The sequence below is a fragment of the Staurois parvus genome, unplaced genomic scaffold, assembly GCF_062004578.1.
Source record: "Staurois parvus isolate SC_StPar_1 unplaced genomic scaffold, SC_StPar_1.0 ptg000425l, whole genome shotgun sequence".
In the NCBI taxonomy this organism is placed as follows: Eukaryota; Metazoa; Chordata; class Amphibia; order Anura; family Ranidae; genus Staurois; species Staurois parvus.
In genome coordinates, this window is record NW_028318221.1 from 2510454 (window position 1) to 2531959 (window position 21506).

Sequence of the window (21506 nt, forward strand, 5' to 3'; positions counted from 1 at the left end):
TATTTGTAAATGCAGTACAAAAATGTAGATTTGTATTTTTAAAGACATACAGTATATTTGAAATGTATTTTTAAAAATATTTTTTATATATTTTGTAATAAAAATTTCAACATACAGTGTATATATACAGTATATATGAAATATGTTTTGAAATACATTGAATATGACCAAAATGTAAGCACTTCAAATATATGGTAATATACTAGGGAAGCATATTTTTAAAATATATTTCCAGTATATTTTTCTTCATGTGGGATACAATGAGTTGTGGTGTGCTGCACTCCATGTGTGATCAAGCTGTGTTGCCTCAGTGTGTCAGTGTAGTATTTAAAATGAATTGCATCTCAATGAGCTAATGCATGCAGTGTGGGTGTCAGTAAAGGACACATTATTGTAATGCACACACAAAAGTGTGTATCAGCTCTCAGCCGGAGAGCTGTGAGCCTTTCACTGTGTGCATTAGAAGCTGCAGCAAGTCAGACAGAGCCTAATTTCCTGGCTTGAAGATGTTCAGCATCATCTAACCCTTTGCTCCCACCTCCTCATTTATTGAGTTTAATCTCTTTAAATCATGGAAGCTCAGCATCACATGTGGCCATTGCCTAGGGTGGCTTGCATGCAAATGGAACCTAAGAATGTCCACTCATTTAGACTAACATTCACCCGTCAAGGAATTTTGATATTTGTATAATTCTTCCCAAGAACCAACCCACTACTTGCATCAGGACAGAGGGCTCTTTAGAGGAATGCTGAGGCAGAATACTGTGATATTTTAAGATGTCATATTTCATATGTCATTTTACTGCCCCCTCCCACCTGCCATGATTTACCTGCATTGCACAAATAAGCACAGAGACCCAGTTGATGATGCCATCACTGCGTCTAAAATACAATGAAAGCTGAAAGATTTTATATATTTAACCACTTGCCCTCCTGAGGATTTACCCCCCTTCCTGACCAGGCCATTTTTTGCATTATGTTGCTGCGTTATTTAACTGACAATTGGGCAGTCATGCAACGCTGCACCCACACTAAATTGACGTTACTTTTTTCCCACAAATAGAGCTTTCTTTCGGTGGTATTTGATCGCCTGTCCGTTTTTTATTTTGTGCACTATAAAAAAGAAAGACCGACAATTTTGAGAAAAAAAGCTATATTTTTGACTTTTAGTTATTAAACATGTCTAGCAAAAAAAATTTCAAAATCAAATTTCGCCATAAATTAAGGCCAAAATGTATTCTACTACATGTCTTTGCTGAAAAAAAAATCCTAATATGTGTAAATGAATTGGTTTATGTGAAAGTTATAGTGTTTACAAATGGTGGTATATATACTGGAATTTTGTTTAATTTTTTACTAGTAATGGCAGCAATCAGCAACTTATAGCGGGACTGCGGCGGGCATTCTGACATAGGGGGAATTGACTTGGTGTCACTGACATCTCCAGTGACACCAATACAGTGATCAGTGCTAATTAAAAGCACTAACACTGTACTAATGGCACTGGGCAGGAAAGGGTTAACATGTTGGGCGATCAAAGGGTTTACTGTGTTGTGTGCCTTAATAACTGTGTGCTATGTTTGTGCTTCTTTGTAAGCACACTGCTTTGTATGGCCATGCAAAGCAGTGTGCAGGAGATGACAGGGGAGAGAACTGTATAGTTTACAAACCGTTCTCCCTCCTGTCGGAGATGCTCAGTAATCACCAGGCGCCAGCGAGTAATCACAGGCTGAGACCTGGTGATTGACATCCAAGGCTGCAAAATGCAAAATCACATATATATATATATATATATATATATATATATATACATGATTTTGCCTGTGCCACCTTGTAGCAGTACTTCTGCTCTAGGGCGGGCACAAAGCGGTTAATTAACATGCTGATGGGGCAGCAAAGAAGGAAGAAAGAAGGCAAAATATTATCAGATTAAGCTTTAAAGTGGATGTAAACCTATGAAATGAAAAATGAATAAATCATATTTCCCTATAGTTTGTACTTACCTCAATCCAAAGCACCTACTATGATTTCTGAATCCCCTCTCTTCCCTCTGCTATCTGTATGAGTCACTTCTGACAGTCTATGCCAAAGCCACAGAATCCTGGGAGATGGCACCACCATCCTCCTGCACAGAGAAAGTGATTGGCAGCCTCAGCTGCATTTTTCTGTATGACACTGTTTGCATGGAGGGTGTATCCATTTATCCACTGAGGTCTCAGATTACACACAGCTCCCTGCTCTATGATGTGCAGCTTGTAATGTCAGATCCCTGCCATCTGTCTTCTGAAGCTGAGAAATATCCTTTCATCTGTGAACTTTAAATGGCTGTAGAGGAGAAAGGATTGCAAATAAACAGATTTGATTCATAACAGCTTTGCTTCGCTTACTAGTGAGCTATGATTGGCCCACAGTTATCACATGGTGCCTGAGCCAATCACAGCACCCTGTAGCATGTGATTAGCTGTAGTCAATCACAGAACACTACTATTCTGAACTGTCATGAAATGAACCCATTCATGACAGTTCAAAGCATTGCTGGTACAATGATCTTCGTTACACCAGCAATCAAAGTGTAAATAAAAAAAAATCCCTGATCACCCCCCAGAGTAGTGCAATATTACTATGGTAACATTGAAATACTCTGATGAAAGCATTTTTTAATAGTAAAAAAAAAATGTTAAAAAATTAAAAAAAATATTGAAAATATTGAAAAAAAAAAATATTTTACTTTTTTTTTTTTTTTAACATGCTGTCACCAGTCAGTGTTCCTGATCACCACCACACCAGTCATATCATGATGCTGTACTGCGCTGGTGACGGTATGTAAAAACAAAATTGTGTATTTCTTCATTTTCCAAACAATTGTGACAAAAAATTACAACTTCAAAAAACTCACCATGGCTCTTACTAAATACCTCAGACTGTCTACTTTCCAAAAAGGGGTCATTTTGGGGGTATTTATGCTGTCCAGGCATTTTAAAGGCTGTCAGTACATCAAAATTTATCAATTTTCAAATATACATCCCATAGTTTGTGGATGCTTTAGGCTTCCTACAGACTGAATAATATACACTGATTGGGATTTTCTTTTTTTTTTTACCAAAGACATACAGCAGAATACATTTTGGCCTAAATTTATGAAGAAATTAGATTTTTTTTATTGGGTATGTTTTATACCAAAAATAGAAAATATCGTTTTTCATTTATATAATACAAAATTAAAAAAACCCAGTGGTGATAAAATACCACCAAAAGAAAGCTCTATTTGTGTGAGGAAAAAAATTATTAAATTTAATCTGGGTACAGCATTGCATAACTGCGCAATTGTCAGTTAAACTAGCGCAGTGCTGCATAGCAAAAAAAGGCCTGGTCATGCATGGGCTAAAACCTTCTAAAACTGAACTGGTTAAAAGTGCACATACATTAGGATATGTATAATGAATGATGTTGGCCAGATTCATAACAATTATAAAAATCAAAAGATGCTGCTTGTGGTACCCAGGTGGCTGTTATTTTATGGGAGAGGGTAAAAAAGAATGTAATCATTGTATTAGTTGCTTTGCACTTCTCTCCTACAATGCATCCCAACTCAGCACCAGCGATTTCACTGCTTTCCTTTTCTTAACCATGTCACACACACACGGAAAATTTCTGGATCAGTAATTAACGTCTTCATTATAAAATCTTTGAAAATGATATATATAACATGTGGGAGCATTATACTCTCTACTGTGAACATATTGTGGTAGAAAAAAAGGTTTTCTTTCCAAACAGTCAACCTTCATCTTCCTTCTGCAAGCAGCAAGCCAGCAATTAGCTATATATCTTTATGCATATATGCTGCGTATCATTTGCTATTATCTAGGGATGTCTCTCCTCATTTTTTTCTTTGTCTTCTTTCCATAAAGTGTCTTGACTGTTTATTCTCTTTTAAGAAATGTGTTATTGATTTTTTTTTGCAAAAAGGTTGACTGGAAGAGAGGACATGAAAAGGATGAGTGAAGAACACTCTATTAAACCTCAAGCTTGTCTGCACTTGATGAGTTATGTCATAGACCAGAAACTACCCGTATTAGAAAATCTGGGAGAATTTGTAAATGGTCCAGTTCAGTTGGATAGGAAAATCTATTTTCACACACACATGTGTAACTCTGCCTACTAGTTAGTCAATACAATGGATCTTTAGGACGCCACCATAAATGCATTGCAGGCAAAATCTTTGCCATCATTGGAAAATCAGTCTTTGGAAAGGCAAAGCTGAAAATGTTGTTTGAATTGAGGAGTAAGGCAGACTTCAAAAAAGGAATTAAATTAGGCCAACCTTAAACGTTTCACGCCTATTAAATAATTGAATAATACAGCTGCGTAATTCCAATATTACTCACATCAGCAACCTTTTAAATGCATTCTAATGTTTTCACTTGGGGTTATGGAAAACAGATGATATAGTTAGTTCTACAAACAATAGCCTAGCTTCACGAATGCAAAACCTATACATATTTATGTCATTGTTACAGAGATAACATTAGAGCTGCTTAGATTGGATGTAAAGGTAGAGGTTGCTTAACAATGTTACAGAAAAGGCAGAATTAATTACTGTTTTTTGTTTTCAATTCAGTGGTTGAGAAAATCACACATACCACGTGTCATTGTCATTGTTTTTTCACTATCCAATTATTCTGGCAAGAAACTATGGTTTTAGGCATTTTTTTTTAAATTTGTCTTTACTTTAGGCAGTACAGACAGATAATGTTTTCCATTTTTTCGCATAGAAACAATGGATTGGGCTGAATTGAAACATACATACATTGAAACACTGAAGTGAATATTCTCATAATTTTTGAGTGAAGATTCTCAACTCCTGAGCAAATCAGCCAGATTTGAACGACACAAACGTTAGCAAACCGAAATACCCTTTTAGGACCATTATCCAGTGGTACATTTGTAAAAAATCCAAATATTAAAAAGTAGTTTATCATCTATATAAATTTAAATATTTATCCTTAATTAGAGGTTAGACTACTATGCCTAGCTCATGGTTCCAGCCTCTAAATAAATATATGCATTCCCCCATTATCCAATAAATGAGTATCAGAATGCATTAGTAATGCAACTCAAACCAAAAACTTGATCTGCCAACATAAAGTCTAAGAATATATATATAGTGTGTATATACATATATATATATATAGTATATAATGTGTATATATATATATATATATATAGTATATAGTGTGTGTGTTTATATATATATATATATATATATATATATATATATATATATATACATAGTGTGTGTGTAAATATATATATATTTATTTATTTTTACTCACTATATACTATATATATATATATATATATATATACACACTATATACTATATATATATATATATATATATATATATATATATATGTATATACACACTATATATATATATTATATATATATATATATATATATATATAGTATATAGTGTGTAAAAATAAATAAATAAATATATATATATATATATATATTTACACACACTATATATATATTCTTAGGCTTTATGTTGGCAGATCAAGTTTTTGGTTTGAGTTGCATTACTAATGCATTTATTTATTTATTTATTTTAGTATATTTAAAAAGATGATACTATATTTTAAGTGTATTAAAATGTAAAAAACATAGGGACCAGTTACATCTGTTACACGTAAAGCTTGTTTTTTGGGTATTTTTACTTACCTATGGTTAAACCAGCCACTTTGAGACAGCAGGTAATTTTTGAGAGCAATTGGTAAGACATTGTATTTTCCAGCAAGTCTCTTACACTTCCATGAAATGTGTTGAAAATTGCTGGTTCTATTACAGGCAACTGCCAACATTTAGAAACACAAAAGAAAAGAGGTTTTGTGATTCGGCAATTCTGGTAAAGAAACCATCAGATAATTTTTAAACTGTCCATAGATGTCACCACAGGTGGTGTTATTTGTCTTCAAGAGCTGCAGCCCATTACCTCTATATTACTGGGATACAGCACTTATTCTTAACCGATTTTTATGACCAAATACACAAATCAATACAGAATAGTAAAATAGTGAGAATAAAAATAATTTTAACAAATATATTAGAATGATCAGAAAATTTGTAGGACATTGCATTATATAAAGAAAAACATGATAAATGCTAGTGATTTGCATCCGTGTGTCCTTACAATGGCTGACCACACCTAATTTGTGCAGAATGTTATCACTATGTCCTTTGGAAACACTTCTTCAGTTCCTCTCCATAAGGCTGTCAAATTTAAGAAATCCAAATGCATGATTTTGTCAATCAAAACAATTTCTGCCATGGATCAGTGTAAGATAGAAAATCTGTTGAACCTGTTAGATACATAGATTAGTATTATACACACTATATTTCTAATGGCTGCCTTCTACAGTAAGAAGGTATACATAACAATTAAGATGTGGTTTTGCTCTGCTTCACATGAGCTGTGCTAATCAGCAGATGTATGCATGCAAGCTCCACATCCCAGATTCTGCTGTAAGTATAACTGGCTGAAACGGTGATTGATTTTCTTTATATGCAGCTGTAAGAAGACAGATGGAGGGAGAACTAGGTTGTGCAGCATCAGCAAAATGCAGAAACAATGAATGATCATCGAACAAGCGCTTTTTAAATGAACAGTGTTTGCTTATACTAATATACATATATATTTAAGTTGACAGCAACTGGAAACATTTATTTGTTTTTTGTTTTTTGACTACTGCAAAACCACATGTTTGTTGGTCAATGTCCATCACATTTTTTTTTTTAGGAATGCAGGCACATGCTGCATTCTGGGTAGTGAAGTGATGGGTGTAATGTTAACGTCTTCAGTGGAATGGGAACATGGAGAATATTATAATATATGCTAGGCTAGGGCATATTTTAATAATGAAAAAATGTTCTCTGCTAGTTTTAAAGAGATTCATGCACACTTCAGACAATATGGGGTTTATTTACTAAAGCTGGAGAGTCCAAAATCAGACTCCCTTCTGCATAGAAACCAATCAGCTTCCAGGTTTCATTGCCAAAGCTTCATTGAACAAGCTGAGGTTAGAAGCTGATTGGTTTCTATGCAGAAGGGAGTCTGATTTTGGACTCTCCAGCTTTAGTAAATAAACCCCTATAGGACAGGATGGAAGCCCTTACAGAAATGTTCATTATGGTTTCTAAATACATTTAATAAAACACTTGTAAACACTCTTATATACAGATCAAGATAACTAAAATTGTAATCGGACATTTTTTTCTTGTGTCGCCTTGGGCTGTGGGCTTTATAGACCTCAAATTAAGGTGGGAATACATGATTAGAAAATTGACCAATCAGTCATCCGACAACCGAGAGGAGTTTGTTCGTTTGTTGGTCGAAATCGTGGCCCTCATTAACCAATGTGAAAAAATTGTTCGTCGGGCAATACGTAGTGTTGACATCTTCCGTACAAGTGGAAGTGATGCAGTGTGCGTGTGACCTTGTAGCCACGCCCTTCCAGCCAGAACGAGCGATATACACAACAATTAACATCAATGAGTATAATATAGTGTATTACATTAACTATATACATAAATAGTGATACATAAAAATATAATATGCAGAATTCTGGTTTCATTATCTCATTAGGCCAATCTACTTTTAACATTTGGATTTTTCGTTTGTGTTTACGAAGATTCCTTGGACATAAACATCCGGGTCATCTTTGGTTTCCGCTCATGCGTGATAGCGCTTGATAGATTTTTTTCGTACAACTGTCATACCACCACATAGAAAATCATTCGTATGCGTAACGACAACATTTTTCACTGTTGTTCAACCGGAGTTTTTCATTCACAGTATCGTTATCGGTTAAAACATCCTGCTCATCAACAAAGAGAAAATCGTTCGATCAGTTGTTCCGTAAAATTTTTTGGACGATTTTCTTATCGTGTCTACGGGGTATTAGTTACAATAAAACACTTACAAAGGAGAAACTGTTTTCCCCCACCAGCCCCAAGGTTTTACCATTAATTACCCCACTGCTGGTGGACCTAGAACGTATCACCATAGATCTATCACCAAAAGCAGCTTTATTTGCCATACTAACCTAGCTAGTGCAAAATGATCGAAATCTCATTTCTCCCTTCAAAAATCAAGACACAGTCTAAAGTCTCTATGTCCCTGCGGCACCAACTAGTAGACATTTGATCTGTAACTTCTAGGTAATGTTTCCTTTATGTTGAAACATTTATAGTAGAGATCAGAACATTTATTAAGATTAAAAAACATACTTCAGGCTGTCACTGATCTACCAGATCTGTAATAAAATCTAGATTCTAAGCAATTTATACAGTGAGCTCCAGCTTCCTTTCCACTCTATCGTGTGGTATAGATCTACTTTCCTCAAGTAAGCTGCTATTTTGTTCTTCCTTTCAGTTATTTGTCTTCTTTACTCTCTTTCTCCGTGAGCTAAGCAAAATGTGTAAATGTGTGTATGAATTGTGAGTGGTGTGATCTTTTATTTTTTTTGCAAATTGGTGGAAAACAGTGAAGAGAAGACACATAACAAGTGTCGGTGCCTTCAAATGACTGGATCGGAATACAATTATTTTGTCCTTTTGAGAGAAGACTTTACAATATAATTCCTCTATAGCAATAACTGAATTTCACAATTGGCCTGTTAATCCACCAGAATTATATTTCAAATGGAAAAACATAGAGCATCTTGAAGGAAAACATGCAAAAAAGTGTTTAACCACTTCAAGTCCGGACACTTTCACCCCCTTCCTGTCCGGACACTTTCACCCTCTTCCTGTCCAGGCCAATTTTCATCTTTCAGTGCTATCACACTTTGAATGACAATTGTGCAGTCATGCAACACTGATACAAATACAACTTTATTTTGGTGGTATTTATTTACCACTGGGATTTTTTTTGTTTTTTTTTGCTATATACAGTAAATGAAAAAGTCCCAAAATTTTGTAAAAAAGTGTTTTCTTATAAAATTTTGCAAATTAACAATCTTTCTTCATAAATCTTGGCCAAAATTTATTCAGTTATATTTTTAGAAAAAAAAATTAAATAACCCTAATTAGTTTATAACCAAAAATTATAATTTTTCAAAAAGTTTTTTTACATTTTTATTTTATTTTTTTATATTATTATTTATGGGTTTTTTTTTTAACATACTGTCACCCTAGCAGTACAGTGTCACCATAGTGACACTGTACTACTTGTGAGGGGTGATGAAGATTTTTTTTTTGTACATTGATTGCTTTTACACCCATAAAGGCTGTAAAAGCAATCATTTCTCCTTCTCTCTGGCTGCATTCTTGCAGCCATTGAGAAATACTGTGAGAGCTGTGATTGGTCACAGCGTGTCACATGGTACAAGGCTGTTGTGAATAGCCTTGTACCATGTGACCTCTGTGATCATTCACAGATTTCACTAGTAGTAAGTAATGATGTCAGGAAGTGACATCTTGCTTACTACTATTCATGCAATCACTGATTGGCCAATCAGTGATCACATGATCGGGACCTCACACAGAGGTCCCGTACAGTGATCGGTGTTCCGTTGTGTCCCAGGGAGCGCGCACAGGCTGTGAATGCGGTCACCGTTTATAAACGGCAGCCCGCTCCTGCACTGCTTCAGTCCGGCCGTTTATGTACATGGGCCAGATGGGAAGTGGTTAAGGAATTTGAACCAAAGAAATCTGTATTAGAAGGCTGTTTTGCTATACACTCCTCAGGTGTGTTTGCTTTATGGTGGCTCTGTAGATTAGGATAGTGTTTATAACATATAAAGGACTGATTTCTTGACTGTATTCCATTGTTTTAGTTTTTTGGGATTTTTGTTTCTTTTTGTTTGGTTGTTTTTTTTTAACCACTTCCCGACCGGCTGTTGTATATAAACGGCCGGACGGTGGCACTGCAGGGTCGGGCAGCACCGCGATACGTTGCCCGCTGTGTCCTCCGGACACAGTGAAACACTGATCATCGGACGGGACCTCTGTACGAGGTCCCGATCATATGATCACTGATTGGCCAATTGTAAGCAAGATGTCACAGACAGAGAGAAAGAGAAATTATTGATTTTACATCCTATATGGGTGTAAAAGCAATCAGTGAAAAAAAAAAAAAATTCTTCATCACCCCCCAAAAGTAGTACAGTGTCCCCATGGTGACTCTGTACTGCTAGGGTGACAGTATGTAAAAAAATAAAATAATAATATAAAAAAAAATAAAAAAATCTTTTTTTTTTCCTAAAAAGATAACGGAATAAATTTTGGCAAAGATTTATGATGAAATATTATTTATTTGCAAAATTTTATAAGAAAAACACTTTTTTCCCAAAATTTTTGGACATTTTCATTTACATAGCAAAAAAAATAAAAATCCCAGCAGTGAATAAATACCACCAAAATAAAGTTTTATCTTTCTCAAAAAATGGTAAAAAATTCATATGGGTACAGTGTTGCATGACTGTGCAATTGTCATTCAAAGTGTGATACCGCTGAAAGCTGAAAATTGCCCTGGTCAGGAAGGGGGTAAAAGTGTCCGCACTGGAAGTGGTTAAGAATATAGCCGTACAATAATCCTACAATTAATGCAGGGCTCATGAACTTGAAAAGACTGAATGGCAGATTACGGGCTTACAAGATGGTGAGCCGCCCCAAAATGCAATACTAATTTTGCACCCTACCAATGGTCCTGCCTTAATTTTTTTTTAATTGATGATGCAGTTTGATAAGTATCTGTGGGAAGTCAAGATACACAAAAACAATTCCACTAAAGCATACAACTGTGGGAAGCATGGGTCCTCCAGCCCTCGAAGACTATTATAAAGCTTCTATGTTAGCAAATATGCTGCATGTACTTTTTATGTGCATGCACTTTCCAATTTCTGAGAATAATTGCCTCTCGTATGAAGGTTGTAAAACTATGGCTTTCTTACTGGAGGAGACTTTAAAAACATGCATTGTGGATAAAATGCTAAATGTGCTGCTGCCCAATGCTTTAAAAAGTATTGTTACTCTTCTGCAGTACACAATGACTAGCACAGAGAAACAATATTACAATGCTTATGTATTTGAGCTAGATGATAATTTCTATACATGCTGTTCCCCTTGCAGTCCTGAAGTCATGCTTTCATGTAAAACAAGGCTAGAACTCGTATTTTCTTACTAACAGTAGATAAGATCATCAGTACAAACTCGTGTTCCTAAGTGATCAAGTAGAATGTGAATTAGAACATGTGCTAATAAATCAGCATGGGTCAATACTGGAGCTAGGGCCCTCAATTTTGTGTCCCATCAACAGTTCTTCCAGTGCTCATTTTGTTTTTCTTACACCTCTTTGTTTAGCAACGTGTTTACTTTTCATATCAGAAATTTATATTTTTTTAAGGAAGTTACATTAATTGAAAGACACATATTAGATTTGTTTTCACTTGTCATAATTTCTCTCTTTTCTCCCATCTTGCTTTTTCTCTCAGCTTGTAAACGTAAAGAACAAGAACAACAAAAGGACCGAAACCTGCAGCCAAAAAAACAGCGTCTGGTTTTTACAGATCTCCAACGGCGTACCTTGATTGCTATCTTCAAAGAAAACAAGCGTCCTTCAAAGGAGATGCAAATAACCATTTCCCAGCAGCTGGGCCTGGAGCTCAACACTGTCAGTAACTTCTTCATGAATGCACGCCGGCGGTGCATGAATCGATGGCAAGAAGAGCCAGGGGTCAATTCTGCAATGCCTTCAGTTTCCTCTAGCACTTTCTCCAAAGCATGAGCTATTGAGCTATTTCCAGAACTTCATAACCACAAAAGAAACACACAAAACATGACCCATAAAATAATGAACAGCTAGACCAACACTAATAAATAGTTATGGTTGAATACCAATGATCTTCTTAACACAATATTTCAAATTTAATTATAATCTAAGACCAAAGTAACATTCTTGTTTTACACTGATTTGCATCATAGCACCAAAAACATCCACACAGAATGAGGTTTAGGTAGATTTTAAAGTTGAAAATGTAAAAAGTAAACATTAAGTGTGGACTATTAAAATATTATACAACCGTCAACACAAAACCCCATATTCAGCTCTGTTATTTACCATTCATTAAGTAAAATCAAATTAATAATGTATAATACCCCATATAATCTTGGCCATCAGTGATGTAAAATTTAAGATGGGGAAGATTGTGAGGGAGACAATATTACATATGAACAGTGACAGCTATTGTACAAGCACATTATCATAGATTGTCCAGTCTTTATCCTACGCTCATTCAAAATGAATTTTAAAGAGGCATCAAACATTAATGATGCACATAGAATTTGAAGGAATGTAAGCGTTCATGGATTTTTTTTTTGTTCCACTAATCCCATAAAAGCATACAAAACTAAAGCAATGAAGCAGACCTCAAGCAGAACATCAAGAAACTAGTGGATTTGAGTGCAAGATAAAGGTAAAATTTTGTGCCAATAACAACTGCCTTAAAGCTTTCCATGGAAGATGGTGATACCAAAGAAATGATTATGCCCTTCATGGTCTCCTTAAGCGCACCCATTTAATGACTCATCGCTTCTTCGGTTTTCATCAGAGCTGTAGAGTTCTGTTGTACTCTTCAGTTTCAATTAAGACAATATAGATCTAATATCCTGTCCCAGTTGTAGATGATGGAAGTCATAAACCTTGCTACAATAATGGGATAGGCAAACATGTCTAAAACACGGACAGACTTTATTGATGTTAAATGATGCGGGTAAAACATATATATATATATATATATATACATATGAAAAAAATTAATGATGTGTTTTCAGTGTGGCTTCTCTTCATTTTATGGATAGGTGGATTGTGTACTCAGCAAGTAGGCACCTTGATGATAAAGTACATATACAGTAAGAAAACTGTGAAATGAAGAAGAAAAATCATACTTGTAGTGATGGGTGGTAAAAGGGATGTTTTTTCCTAATTGTTATAAAGATTAGATTACAGCCTATAATAATCAGGAGTAATATATTATGAGATCTTAAGGAAGGAGAGTGTTAAATACAAACAGAAAGTATACTTTAATCTCCTTCACTTACCAAGGAAAAAGCGTATCCTTTTGAAGCTCCCTGAACTGTTCAAAGACATCGTTTTGTTGTCAAAAAAAGTTGCTTAGACAACAAAAGGAATGAAAATGTTTCTACTTGGGGCAAGCCAACATTTTGTCTGTACATTGCTCTAGGTATGAAAAAAAGTGACATTTAAGACATTTCTAGTGAGAACCTCATAGAAAAGGCTACCTCACTTGAGCTTTCACTTTGTGATTGAATAATCACACCTGATACCAAAGATTTTGTTCCCACTTGCCTGGTCTGTGCCGAAATGCACTTTTCTGAACTTTACGTGCCATGTATTCATTTTGGCTTTTCATATTGTCATTAGTTTGTAATTACATGTATCTTGTCTTCTTTATTGTTTATGCTATACTTGTTTTAGGGATGTAAATCAAAGTGATGTCATAAAAGGCTTCTGGGTTGAGCACAATGCTATGCACAGAGATTCACTTTTTTATGGAAGACATTGCCGCAGACAACAACGACAACAACTACGTTCCTAACGAAAATAATTGCATCAAGTTAAACATAATAGAAATTTCCCCTTGATCTGATTGGATGTTTATAGTGACCACAGTTTTTGATCAATTTAAAATTACTCACTTTACGGAATTATCCTCAGCAAGGGACATTTATAAACACTTCAGTGCAGGAAAAGGTGAAAGAATACATAACCAATTGTAGATTGTCGCCCCAAGCTTCAGTGTACTAATTTGTACTCAAAACTCCTAGTACAATGCATATGCATGAACTGGGAACTTAATATAGATTATGCCCCTGTGCATTGCACAAACCTTTTTTTTCCCTGTACTCATTGATTTTGAGATGTATTCTCATCTAACTAGTGGTTTTCCAAAGACCAAAAACATTTTTTAAATTTAACATTGCAGCAAAACCCAAAATATATATAATATTACAATTTTTTTTAGCAGATTGATAAAATGGGAAGAAGTGAACAAAAGTTGTACTGTGTAAACAGTGAGCACCAAACTGCCCTGCAGGTGTGTAATTCATGCAATAGGCAGTATGCAAAAACTAGAATTGTTTTATCCAGTTTATACATAAAGGTTCATATCAATCAGCACTTAAAAGAAAAATGAATATGTTTGCTAAACTGGGAATCCGCCATTTTTGAATTCCAGTTTATTGAAACAGCATTTGCAATAACAGGCACTTCCACAAGGTTTGGTATTATACAGCAAGGTACTTACAGAAAGATTTCTAGAATTAATGAATGCCATTTAAATTAGCAAGGGGCTATCACTTAGTACAGGAATCAGACATAGTAAATGCATAGTAACAAGAAAGTGTAGGGGTAATGATGTGCCATTGCCTCTTTGTGAACTATATATGTTAATATAGGTTACTGTTTCTTTTTACAGCATCCAAGTGTCATTGGGGATGATTTACTAAAGGCAATCTTTAAAGACCTTATGTGGTGAAAATTTGCTTTGCAAAGAATATACAAGGAAAAAAAATCCAGCAGTTTTGCTTGCAAATGATTGGATAATGGAAATCAGTAGAGTTTCACCTCATTCACTTATTTCCTTGCAAAGTGAGCAGTCCATTTGCCTTTAGTACATCAACCCCATTGTGTCAGTTGTTTTTGGCCAAAATAGTGGATTTCATAACATGTCCTAAGGAATCATTTGCTTTGGTTTATCCATTAACAGTATGGTTAACTGGAAAACAATATCCAATAAATAGAACTCCAAACCAGACTGCAAAATTTAAACTAGCGATCCAACTAAAAAATGTTTCAAACTTTTTTTTTTCATTTTGTATACAGTGGGTAAGAGTTGGGATCTCTGTCTACTCTGGAAAGATTTTCTTTCCTGTCCCAACAGCATAAAAGCAAATTAGTAGCACTCTCCCCAAAGTGAGAGGAGACACCACCTCTGACAATTGTCATCAGAACAGGTATCACCATTAGACGACATCTCCAGTATTCCTGTTCTAGTGCTAATTGTAGAATGTTGACAATGCAGTCCCTCTGCATGTCAGTAAGAGTGAATCTCTCCAACGGAAATACAAAAAGTAATTCAAACCTAACAGAAGTTCTATCCCTTTTCTACTCTATGTAAAATTTAAAGAAAAACATTTTGGTTGGCGTTCGACTTTAAGTAATGTAATGGTAAACACTCCATTTGAATTATGAACAGTAATAATAAGAAGAACAATGACAGCTACAACAACAACAACAAAATGATTTGTCTTAAAGCAGAACTTGCTTGAAAAAAGTAGACTGCAAGAGTATATTATACATTACCTATTCAGTTTTGTAAGTGAATTTATAAAACATTACCCATGTTATATTTTGTGTAAAGATCCTGGTTTTGCTATTCGATATTGTTCAACTTCTCTGAGAATGCTGAACTGATTAGACATCCCAAGCTTCCTAATTCAAAAGTTGTGTGATGTGTAATGTCAGCATTCTTCCTCCTCTCCAGCCCTGGGCTGTGGTCTCAATGATTTCTCTGAAGTCTTATAAGAGGCAGTAAGGGAACATGGAACCTCAAAGAAAGCTTACTATGCAGGCTGAAGATAATCAAATCTGACAGCTTCAGAAAACAGTTTAGTCCAACACATACTGATAATGTGGAGACCAGGCATTGACAATAGTAACTCTTGTATGTAATGCGTTAGACTCAAATTATATATGATTTGAAAAAAAACTTTTTATGTAATCATAGTACAAGGTCCTCTTAAAATACATCATATGAATGCTTCCTTAGATACAAGTATACTTCAAGATGTAATGTAAATACAATTGAATCTTTCCATTACTCAACTCTTTACAGAACTACTGTTTGGGAATTTACTAAATGGGTGCTTTTTTCTCCATCCCAGTAAATCTGCATTTTTACCAATCAGATGATGGGAACACGAAGCAAAAAAAATAGTCTATGCAGAACAACACAGCTGGGGTAAAATTTGCACCTTTAGTAAATCATCCTCTATCCTAACCTCATACACTTAGCAACTCCTACTAGAAAATGGAGGCCACTTACAACCTTCTCTTTCAGCACAGACCTCTCAAGCTTTTGACAATTTTCTCTGAAATACCTCAAATATTTAATGTATAGTTTATGTGAAGATACTTAGCTAGTTTTTGGAAATTGTGACTTGAAGCTTTCTACTGTTAAATTATATATTTTTTTCTTTGCCAAAATGTGTGGCATGATCCTTTTTTGATGCATAAAATGAGGGAGCAAAATTGAATGTTTAAAGAAGGAAGTTCAAGGTTGGTCTATGGTTTACATATTTAGACATTAATACCATTTCACCTCATCTTGTGAAAGATAGTACATTAGACAACCTTTCACAAGACAGAGGAGCAAATGTAATTTATTTAGCTCAGCTTCTGATACTTTTATTCTGTCTCATCTTATAAGACAGTATTTATAATATGTGTTATGTGTTTAAAATGTAATTTGAAGGAGTAGCAGTAAAAATAAATAATGACATTATAATTTAATGCATGAGAAATGTACTGTTCTTAAGCTACTGTATTTTTTCCTGATTTTTTGGGTGGGTTGGGTAATAGTAGAAAGAATCTACCAGAGATATCTCTGCGGGAGTAGAGGTATTGCATGGAATGTGGTTTTAATATGATTTATGGTAGACAATGTTTTTCTCATAACATTTCATCAACTGAAATATTGCACTGTTAAGTATGTCAAATTATCAGGATTTAACTGGCACAAAACTAGGATTGCCCAGGATGTAAGTGCACAAAAATAAAATTGCAAACTATCCATTTTAATGGTATCCTATTTTTCAATCAAATAAAACATTTAAATACTAACACTAGCATTGCTCCTCTTTGCACCATGTACAGTTATACTCAAATGACAGGTGAAAGAGAAAGCAACAATATTAAATAAACCATGGTCAGGGCCTACAATAATCTGTGACCGATCTATGAAATCTTATGTTACTCTCAATGAGGCCTTGTATGTAGTAAAAAATACAAACTGAATGTAAAACATACATCAAAATCATTTTCTGCTTGTTCTGGAACTATGATTGAAAAAGCTCAAACAAACGTAGAAATGTACTTTCTTGTATGTTGTTTAAATGTAAAACAGGGAAAACTTCATCAGACATAGCCTTAGAGTATCTGGGAGATGCAAGATGGGTTTAGCTAAAAAAACAAAAACAAAAAAAGTTTTGGTGTAACCGTATAGATGCACTTAAAGGGTAACTGTTGTCCTTAAACCAAGATAAGTCCTTCAGATCTTCAATATGACATTCACAAGTGTCTCTGAGTAAAAGGTAAAAAAGACAATCACCTATCTTCTAACATTTTGCAAGTTATGTAACATTTCTTGTGCCATCACTATGCATTAGAAATCCCTGTAAAACTATGTGAAGGAATAGAATGGATACATTTGAGTTAAAAACAGGCCGTCATGAGACATGTTGAACTTTGTTATGCTTAAAAGAGACCTTGAAACCATCCTGTGTATACCAAGATAAACAGAGCAGGTAAATGTACTCACCTCTGATAAGTTAGTTGGACTTTATTTCATAATTTTGCACCCTCGCTGTGCAGAAACCAGTGCTTATTTTTTTAAATCACCTATAATACTTCTGGAAATGTCAGAGACTGCCCTCGCTAAATCAGTGGATCTGGAAGCATTGGGCAATCTGCTAGAATTTTTTTTATATTTTTTTAGATCCTTCAATCTGCAAAGATTGTGAGTGCAAAGCATGTAAAGGTAAACTGGCTACTGCCAGGACCTTGGCTGCCATCAGGGAAGAGGAGGGTGAATAGCTCCATCACTCTAGGATACATACTCTGACACTCCCAGAAGTGTTAAATTGATTAAAAGGATATGCTCTGGTCTCTGTACAGCAAAAAAGCAAAATTAAGATGTAAAGGCACACTAATTTATCAGCATGGGTGCGTTTAACTGCTATGTTTACCTTGATAGGCATAAGGAGCTTACAAGGTCTCTTTAACCCAAGGTTCTTCACTATGGCCCTAACTCAGTTTAAGTTCCTCACTATGGTCCTAACTCAAATATGCTTGCTGTGACTATACACCTTTATTGCTGTACAGTCTCTAAAAAAGGGACATGAAAAAAAATATTTTGCATTTTAAATTGTCATATTATTAAAATTCAGTTAACTCGGTTGCTAATCAATAGTTAAAATTGTTTTGAATTGTAATTTTAATGCTTTAAAATATGATATTTCACAGTAATTGTCCCACTGTTTTCCTGAAAAGTTATTTAGATGATCGCAAAGACACCCAGTTAGCCAATGGCTTCAGAGTCTTCCAGCTGTAAACCAAAGATTTAAAAGTAGTGACAATCCCCCGCTATCGTAAAAGCAATCCATTACCCTTTGGGAGAGTCTGAGGCCTGCTGCACTAATTGGATGAATTGAATCTAAAATAAGCCATGAAAAATTCAGCATTTCTTCCGAAATCTACCTGCATCCTTGAATGTTCTGTAGTCATAAGTTATATCATTCAGAAAATACATTTCTTGGGCAACACACAATCCTCCTTAAAACTTGTTAAGTAAATACATTTTTGATGTTCAAACCCACGTTTATTAAACATATGAAAATAAATAAGTGTGTTTTTTTTTATTTAATTTATGTTATATAATTTGTAAAGATGTCTATGGAAACATATTCCCATTTTTTAAAAGGAACAGTTTAAGACTGAACTTATGAGACATGTTTTTAGTGTGTAACAAGTACAAATAACACGGACAAAAGTGACTTATGCACATTTATAAGGCAGACACTAGTGGTGCGGGGCAGAAATTTCAATCACAGTTTTTATTGTATTGAGGAATAAAGAGTAGACAGAGATGTCAGATTCACACACATCAAGTCAATTTTGCTTTAAAACAAAATACAAACTTTGCCAGTATTCTTTGTTCCATCATTGTACCCTGAACTGTCTTATTTCTGTGTCTATTGCAATTAGCATATTTGCGCAAAAATAAGGTTAAAATGGTTTATTTTGCTCTTAAAAGTGAACAATCAGTGATAAAAACCAACTATGTTTCTATTTGTGCCAAAAAGGTCCTGGTGTATTATTTTCATGCAATTATCATATGTATTAGATTGTGAAACAATTTACATCTTACATCAACTTCAGAAAAAAAATATTTTAAAACTGTATGCTGAACAATAGCACAAGTTGCTCAATCTTTTACAGTCTACAATTTTTATAGCCAAATTATGTAATATTGTGCACTGACATTCATGTATGTAGAGATACAGTACTGTAACGTCAACCTGGAAAGCTGGACAAGCAATGGGACTATTATGTAGATCATACAATTGTGTAATATTTGTAAATTCCATCATCCAAAACCGATTCAGTTAAGGTTTCTGGTATGCAGCTCAACCTATACACTAATTATTTCAACATAATATGACTTCTCGAGGAGATTTTTTATACTCTTTGAAGTACCGGCTATGGATAGTTGAGAATGCTTTGTGTAGACTTGCTTGATATGCAGTGTTCTCAAGTGATGAGGCAACCCAGATTAAAGTTTCGGTCTTCAATTGAATAGATAATATTGAGTTCAGATGAGGAAACTTACCTCTGGTTAGATGACTCTGAGCAGGTATTTATAATCCCCTCTGTTGATACAAGGCTACATTGGTTTTAATAATCATGAACATATTTAAAAAGTATTTATTTTTCAAATAACAGTTATGTTTTTGACCTAAGTGACTAAGATGTGCAGAGCACATGACCTCCCCTTTAATGTTTCAACATTATCTGTCTTCTGACTATGCATGTAAAACAAGCATCATATTAACCACTGATTTTGGTCTTGTAAATAACATGTTAAAAACATAGTAGCACCACAGATTGTTGGCAGACACCCTCTTATGACACAAAATACAGGGGCTTGTGGAGGCTGACATCATTCTGAATGTGTTGCTGCAGTTCTCCCCAAAAGATCTTATAGAAATATTGAGTTTCTGAAAGTCAGTATTTGCATAGATCTAGGAATGCCCTAGCAGTCCTCCTATTACAAGGCCCTTGCATAGTGATAGGTTACTTGGGTATGAAACATTGCATTGTGGTATGGGAGAAGGAGAATTGCAAGTTTACCCCATATCTAGGAAGTTGTTGTTTTTTTTTAAGTTACTGCAGTAGTGCATGCAGGAGGACAAGCTTTGGGATAAAAATCAAATGTAGCATTTTAGGGATCCTGCTAGCATACTATGACAATAATTTGCTTTGTGTTACCATATTCAGTTAAATCAACCCTTCAGTGCAGTATGTATATTTTATTTGTATTACACTCAATTATTTTAGCATATGTTCTGGGAACATCAGTTGCTATCCTGTGTGAATATGGTTTTCTTAATCCCACCCACTGTAAGCTCTATGATTCCTCCCACACAGAGAGAATGTAATGGATATATTGATGTATAGAATCTTGCGTAAACAAGTCTAACCCTGGCTTGTGGCACATGCAAGGTTCAGGCACCAGATTTCTGTAAATTATGACTTAACGTTTAACAGAGCAAATGCTGGTTGATTGGCTTGGCACTAAAACTTACACACTTAGTAAATCATCTATGGGCAAATGTTTCTATTCATTGTATAGGAAATATTACTTTTGATAGAATATAAAACTGACATAAGCAGATTTTCCACTGCTTTTATTTTGTTTGCCATTCACTGTATTAAGGTTTTGCCTATTTTTCTCAAAAACTTGCAAAGAATTTACACCATCCTAAAGTTCCTTCATCAAAAGAGGAATAGAGGGAAAATCTTCCAATACAGAGACCAGTTCTTGTGACCCTGGTGATAACCAGGCATTCCTCAATATGGAAGGATTTCCTCTCACTTCCTGTTTTGGCAAAGGGATAGGAAGTGAAGAGAAAAAAACTCCTCAACGGGACACAGACGCCCCAAAAAATTGACAGGGGTTATACTATTCCTTAATTTACAATGAAAAAAAATTGCTTATTTAGTTTAAAATTGCTTATTTAATTAAATTTAGTTCTACTTTAGGCATCACAGCTTTCAAATGATGGCAACAATTTAAAATGGGAAAAACTAGTCATATTATTCGGCAAAACTGGGGAAAGATACAGCCAACAATGAATGTGTACGTTTTTACAAAATAGGTTATATACAGAGAATGTCAGGCTTAGAATAAATGTTTATGAATCATGTAAATTTAAGGCTTTCAAACTGTCCATACAACATACTGTTCAACAAATTGACAACAAAAGAAATATCCAAAGCAATCTAAAAAAAACCCTAACCCTTTTTGCTTTCTACAGAGTCACAATCTGTGTTTTCCTTTCACAGGACGTGCATGCTATGATGTTGACTACTTTTGTGACTTGAACCACCTATTAAAGGCTATACTTTATTGTGTAAGACA

The 21506-nt window shown here is 34.7% G+C and overlaps 1 protein-coding gene across 3 annotated transcripts in view; it reads left to right on the top strand.

The window, feature by feature from the left end:
• ONECUT3 (one cut homeobox 3) overlaps window positions 1-11850 on the top strand; it is a 130858-nt gene extending 119008 nt beyond the window's left edge. For 2 of the 3 annotated variants that reach the window (XM_089687397.1, XM_089687398.1), the window contains one exon: window positions 11499-11850. In XM_089687397.1, coding sequence (XP_089543523.1) covers window positions 11499-11791 — 293 coding nt within the window. In that variant the 3' untranslated portion in view covers window positions 11792-11850. Of the gene's footprint in view, window positions 1-11136; window positions 11149-11498 lie in introns of all 3 variants that reach the window. The other variant, XM_089687396.1, reaches the window with a different exon arrangement.
• Window positions 11851-21506: the final 9656 nt, after the last annotated feature.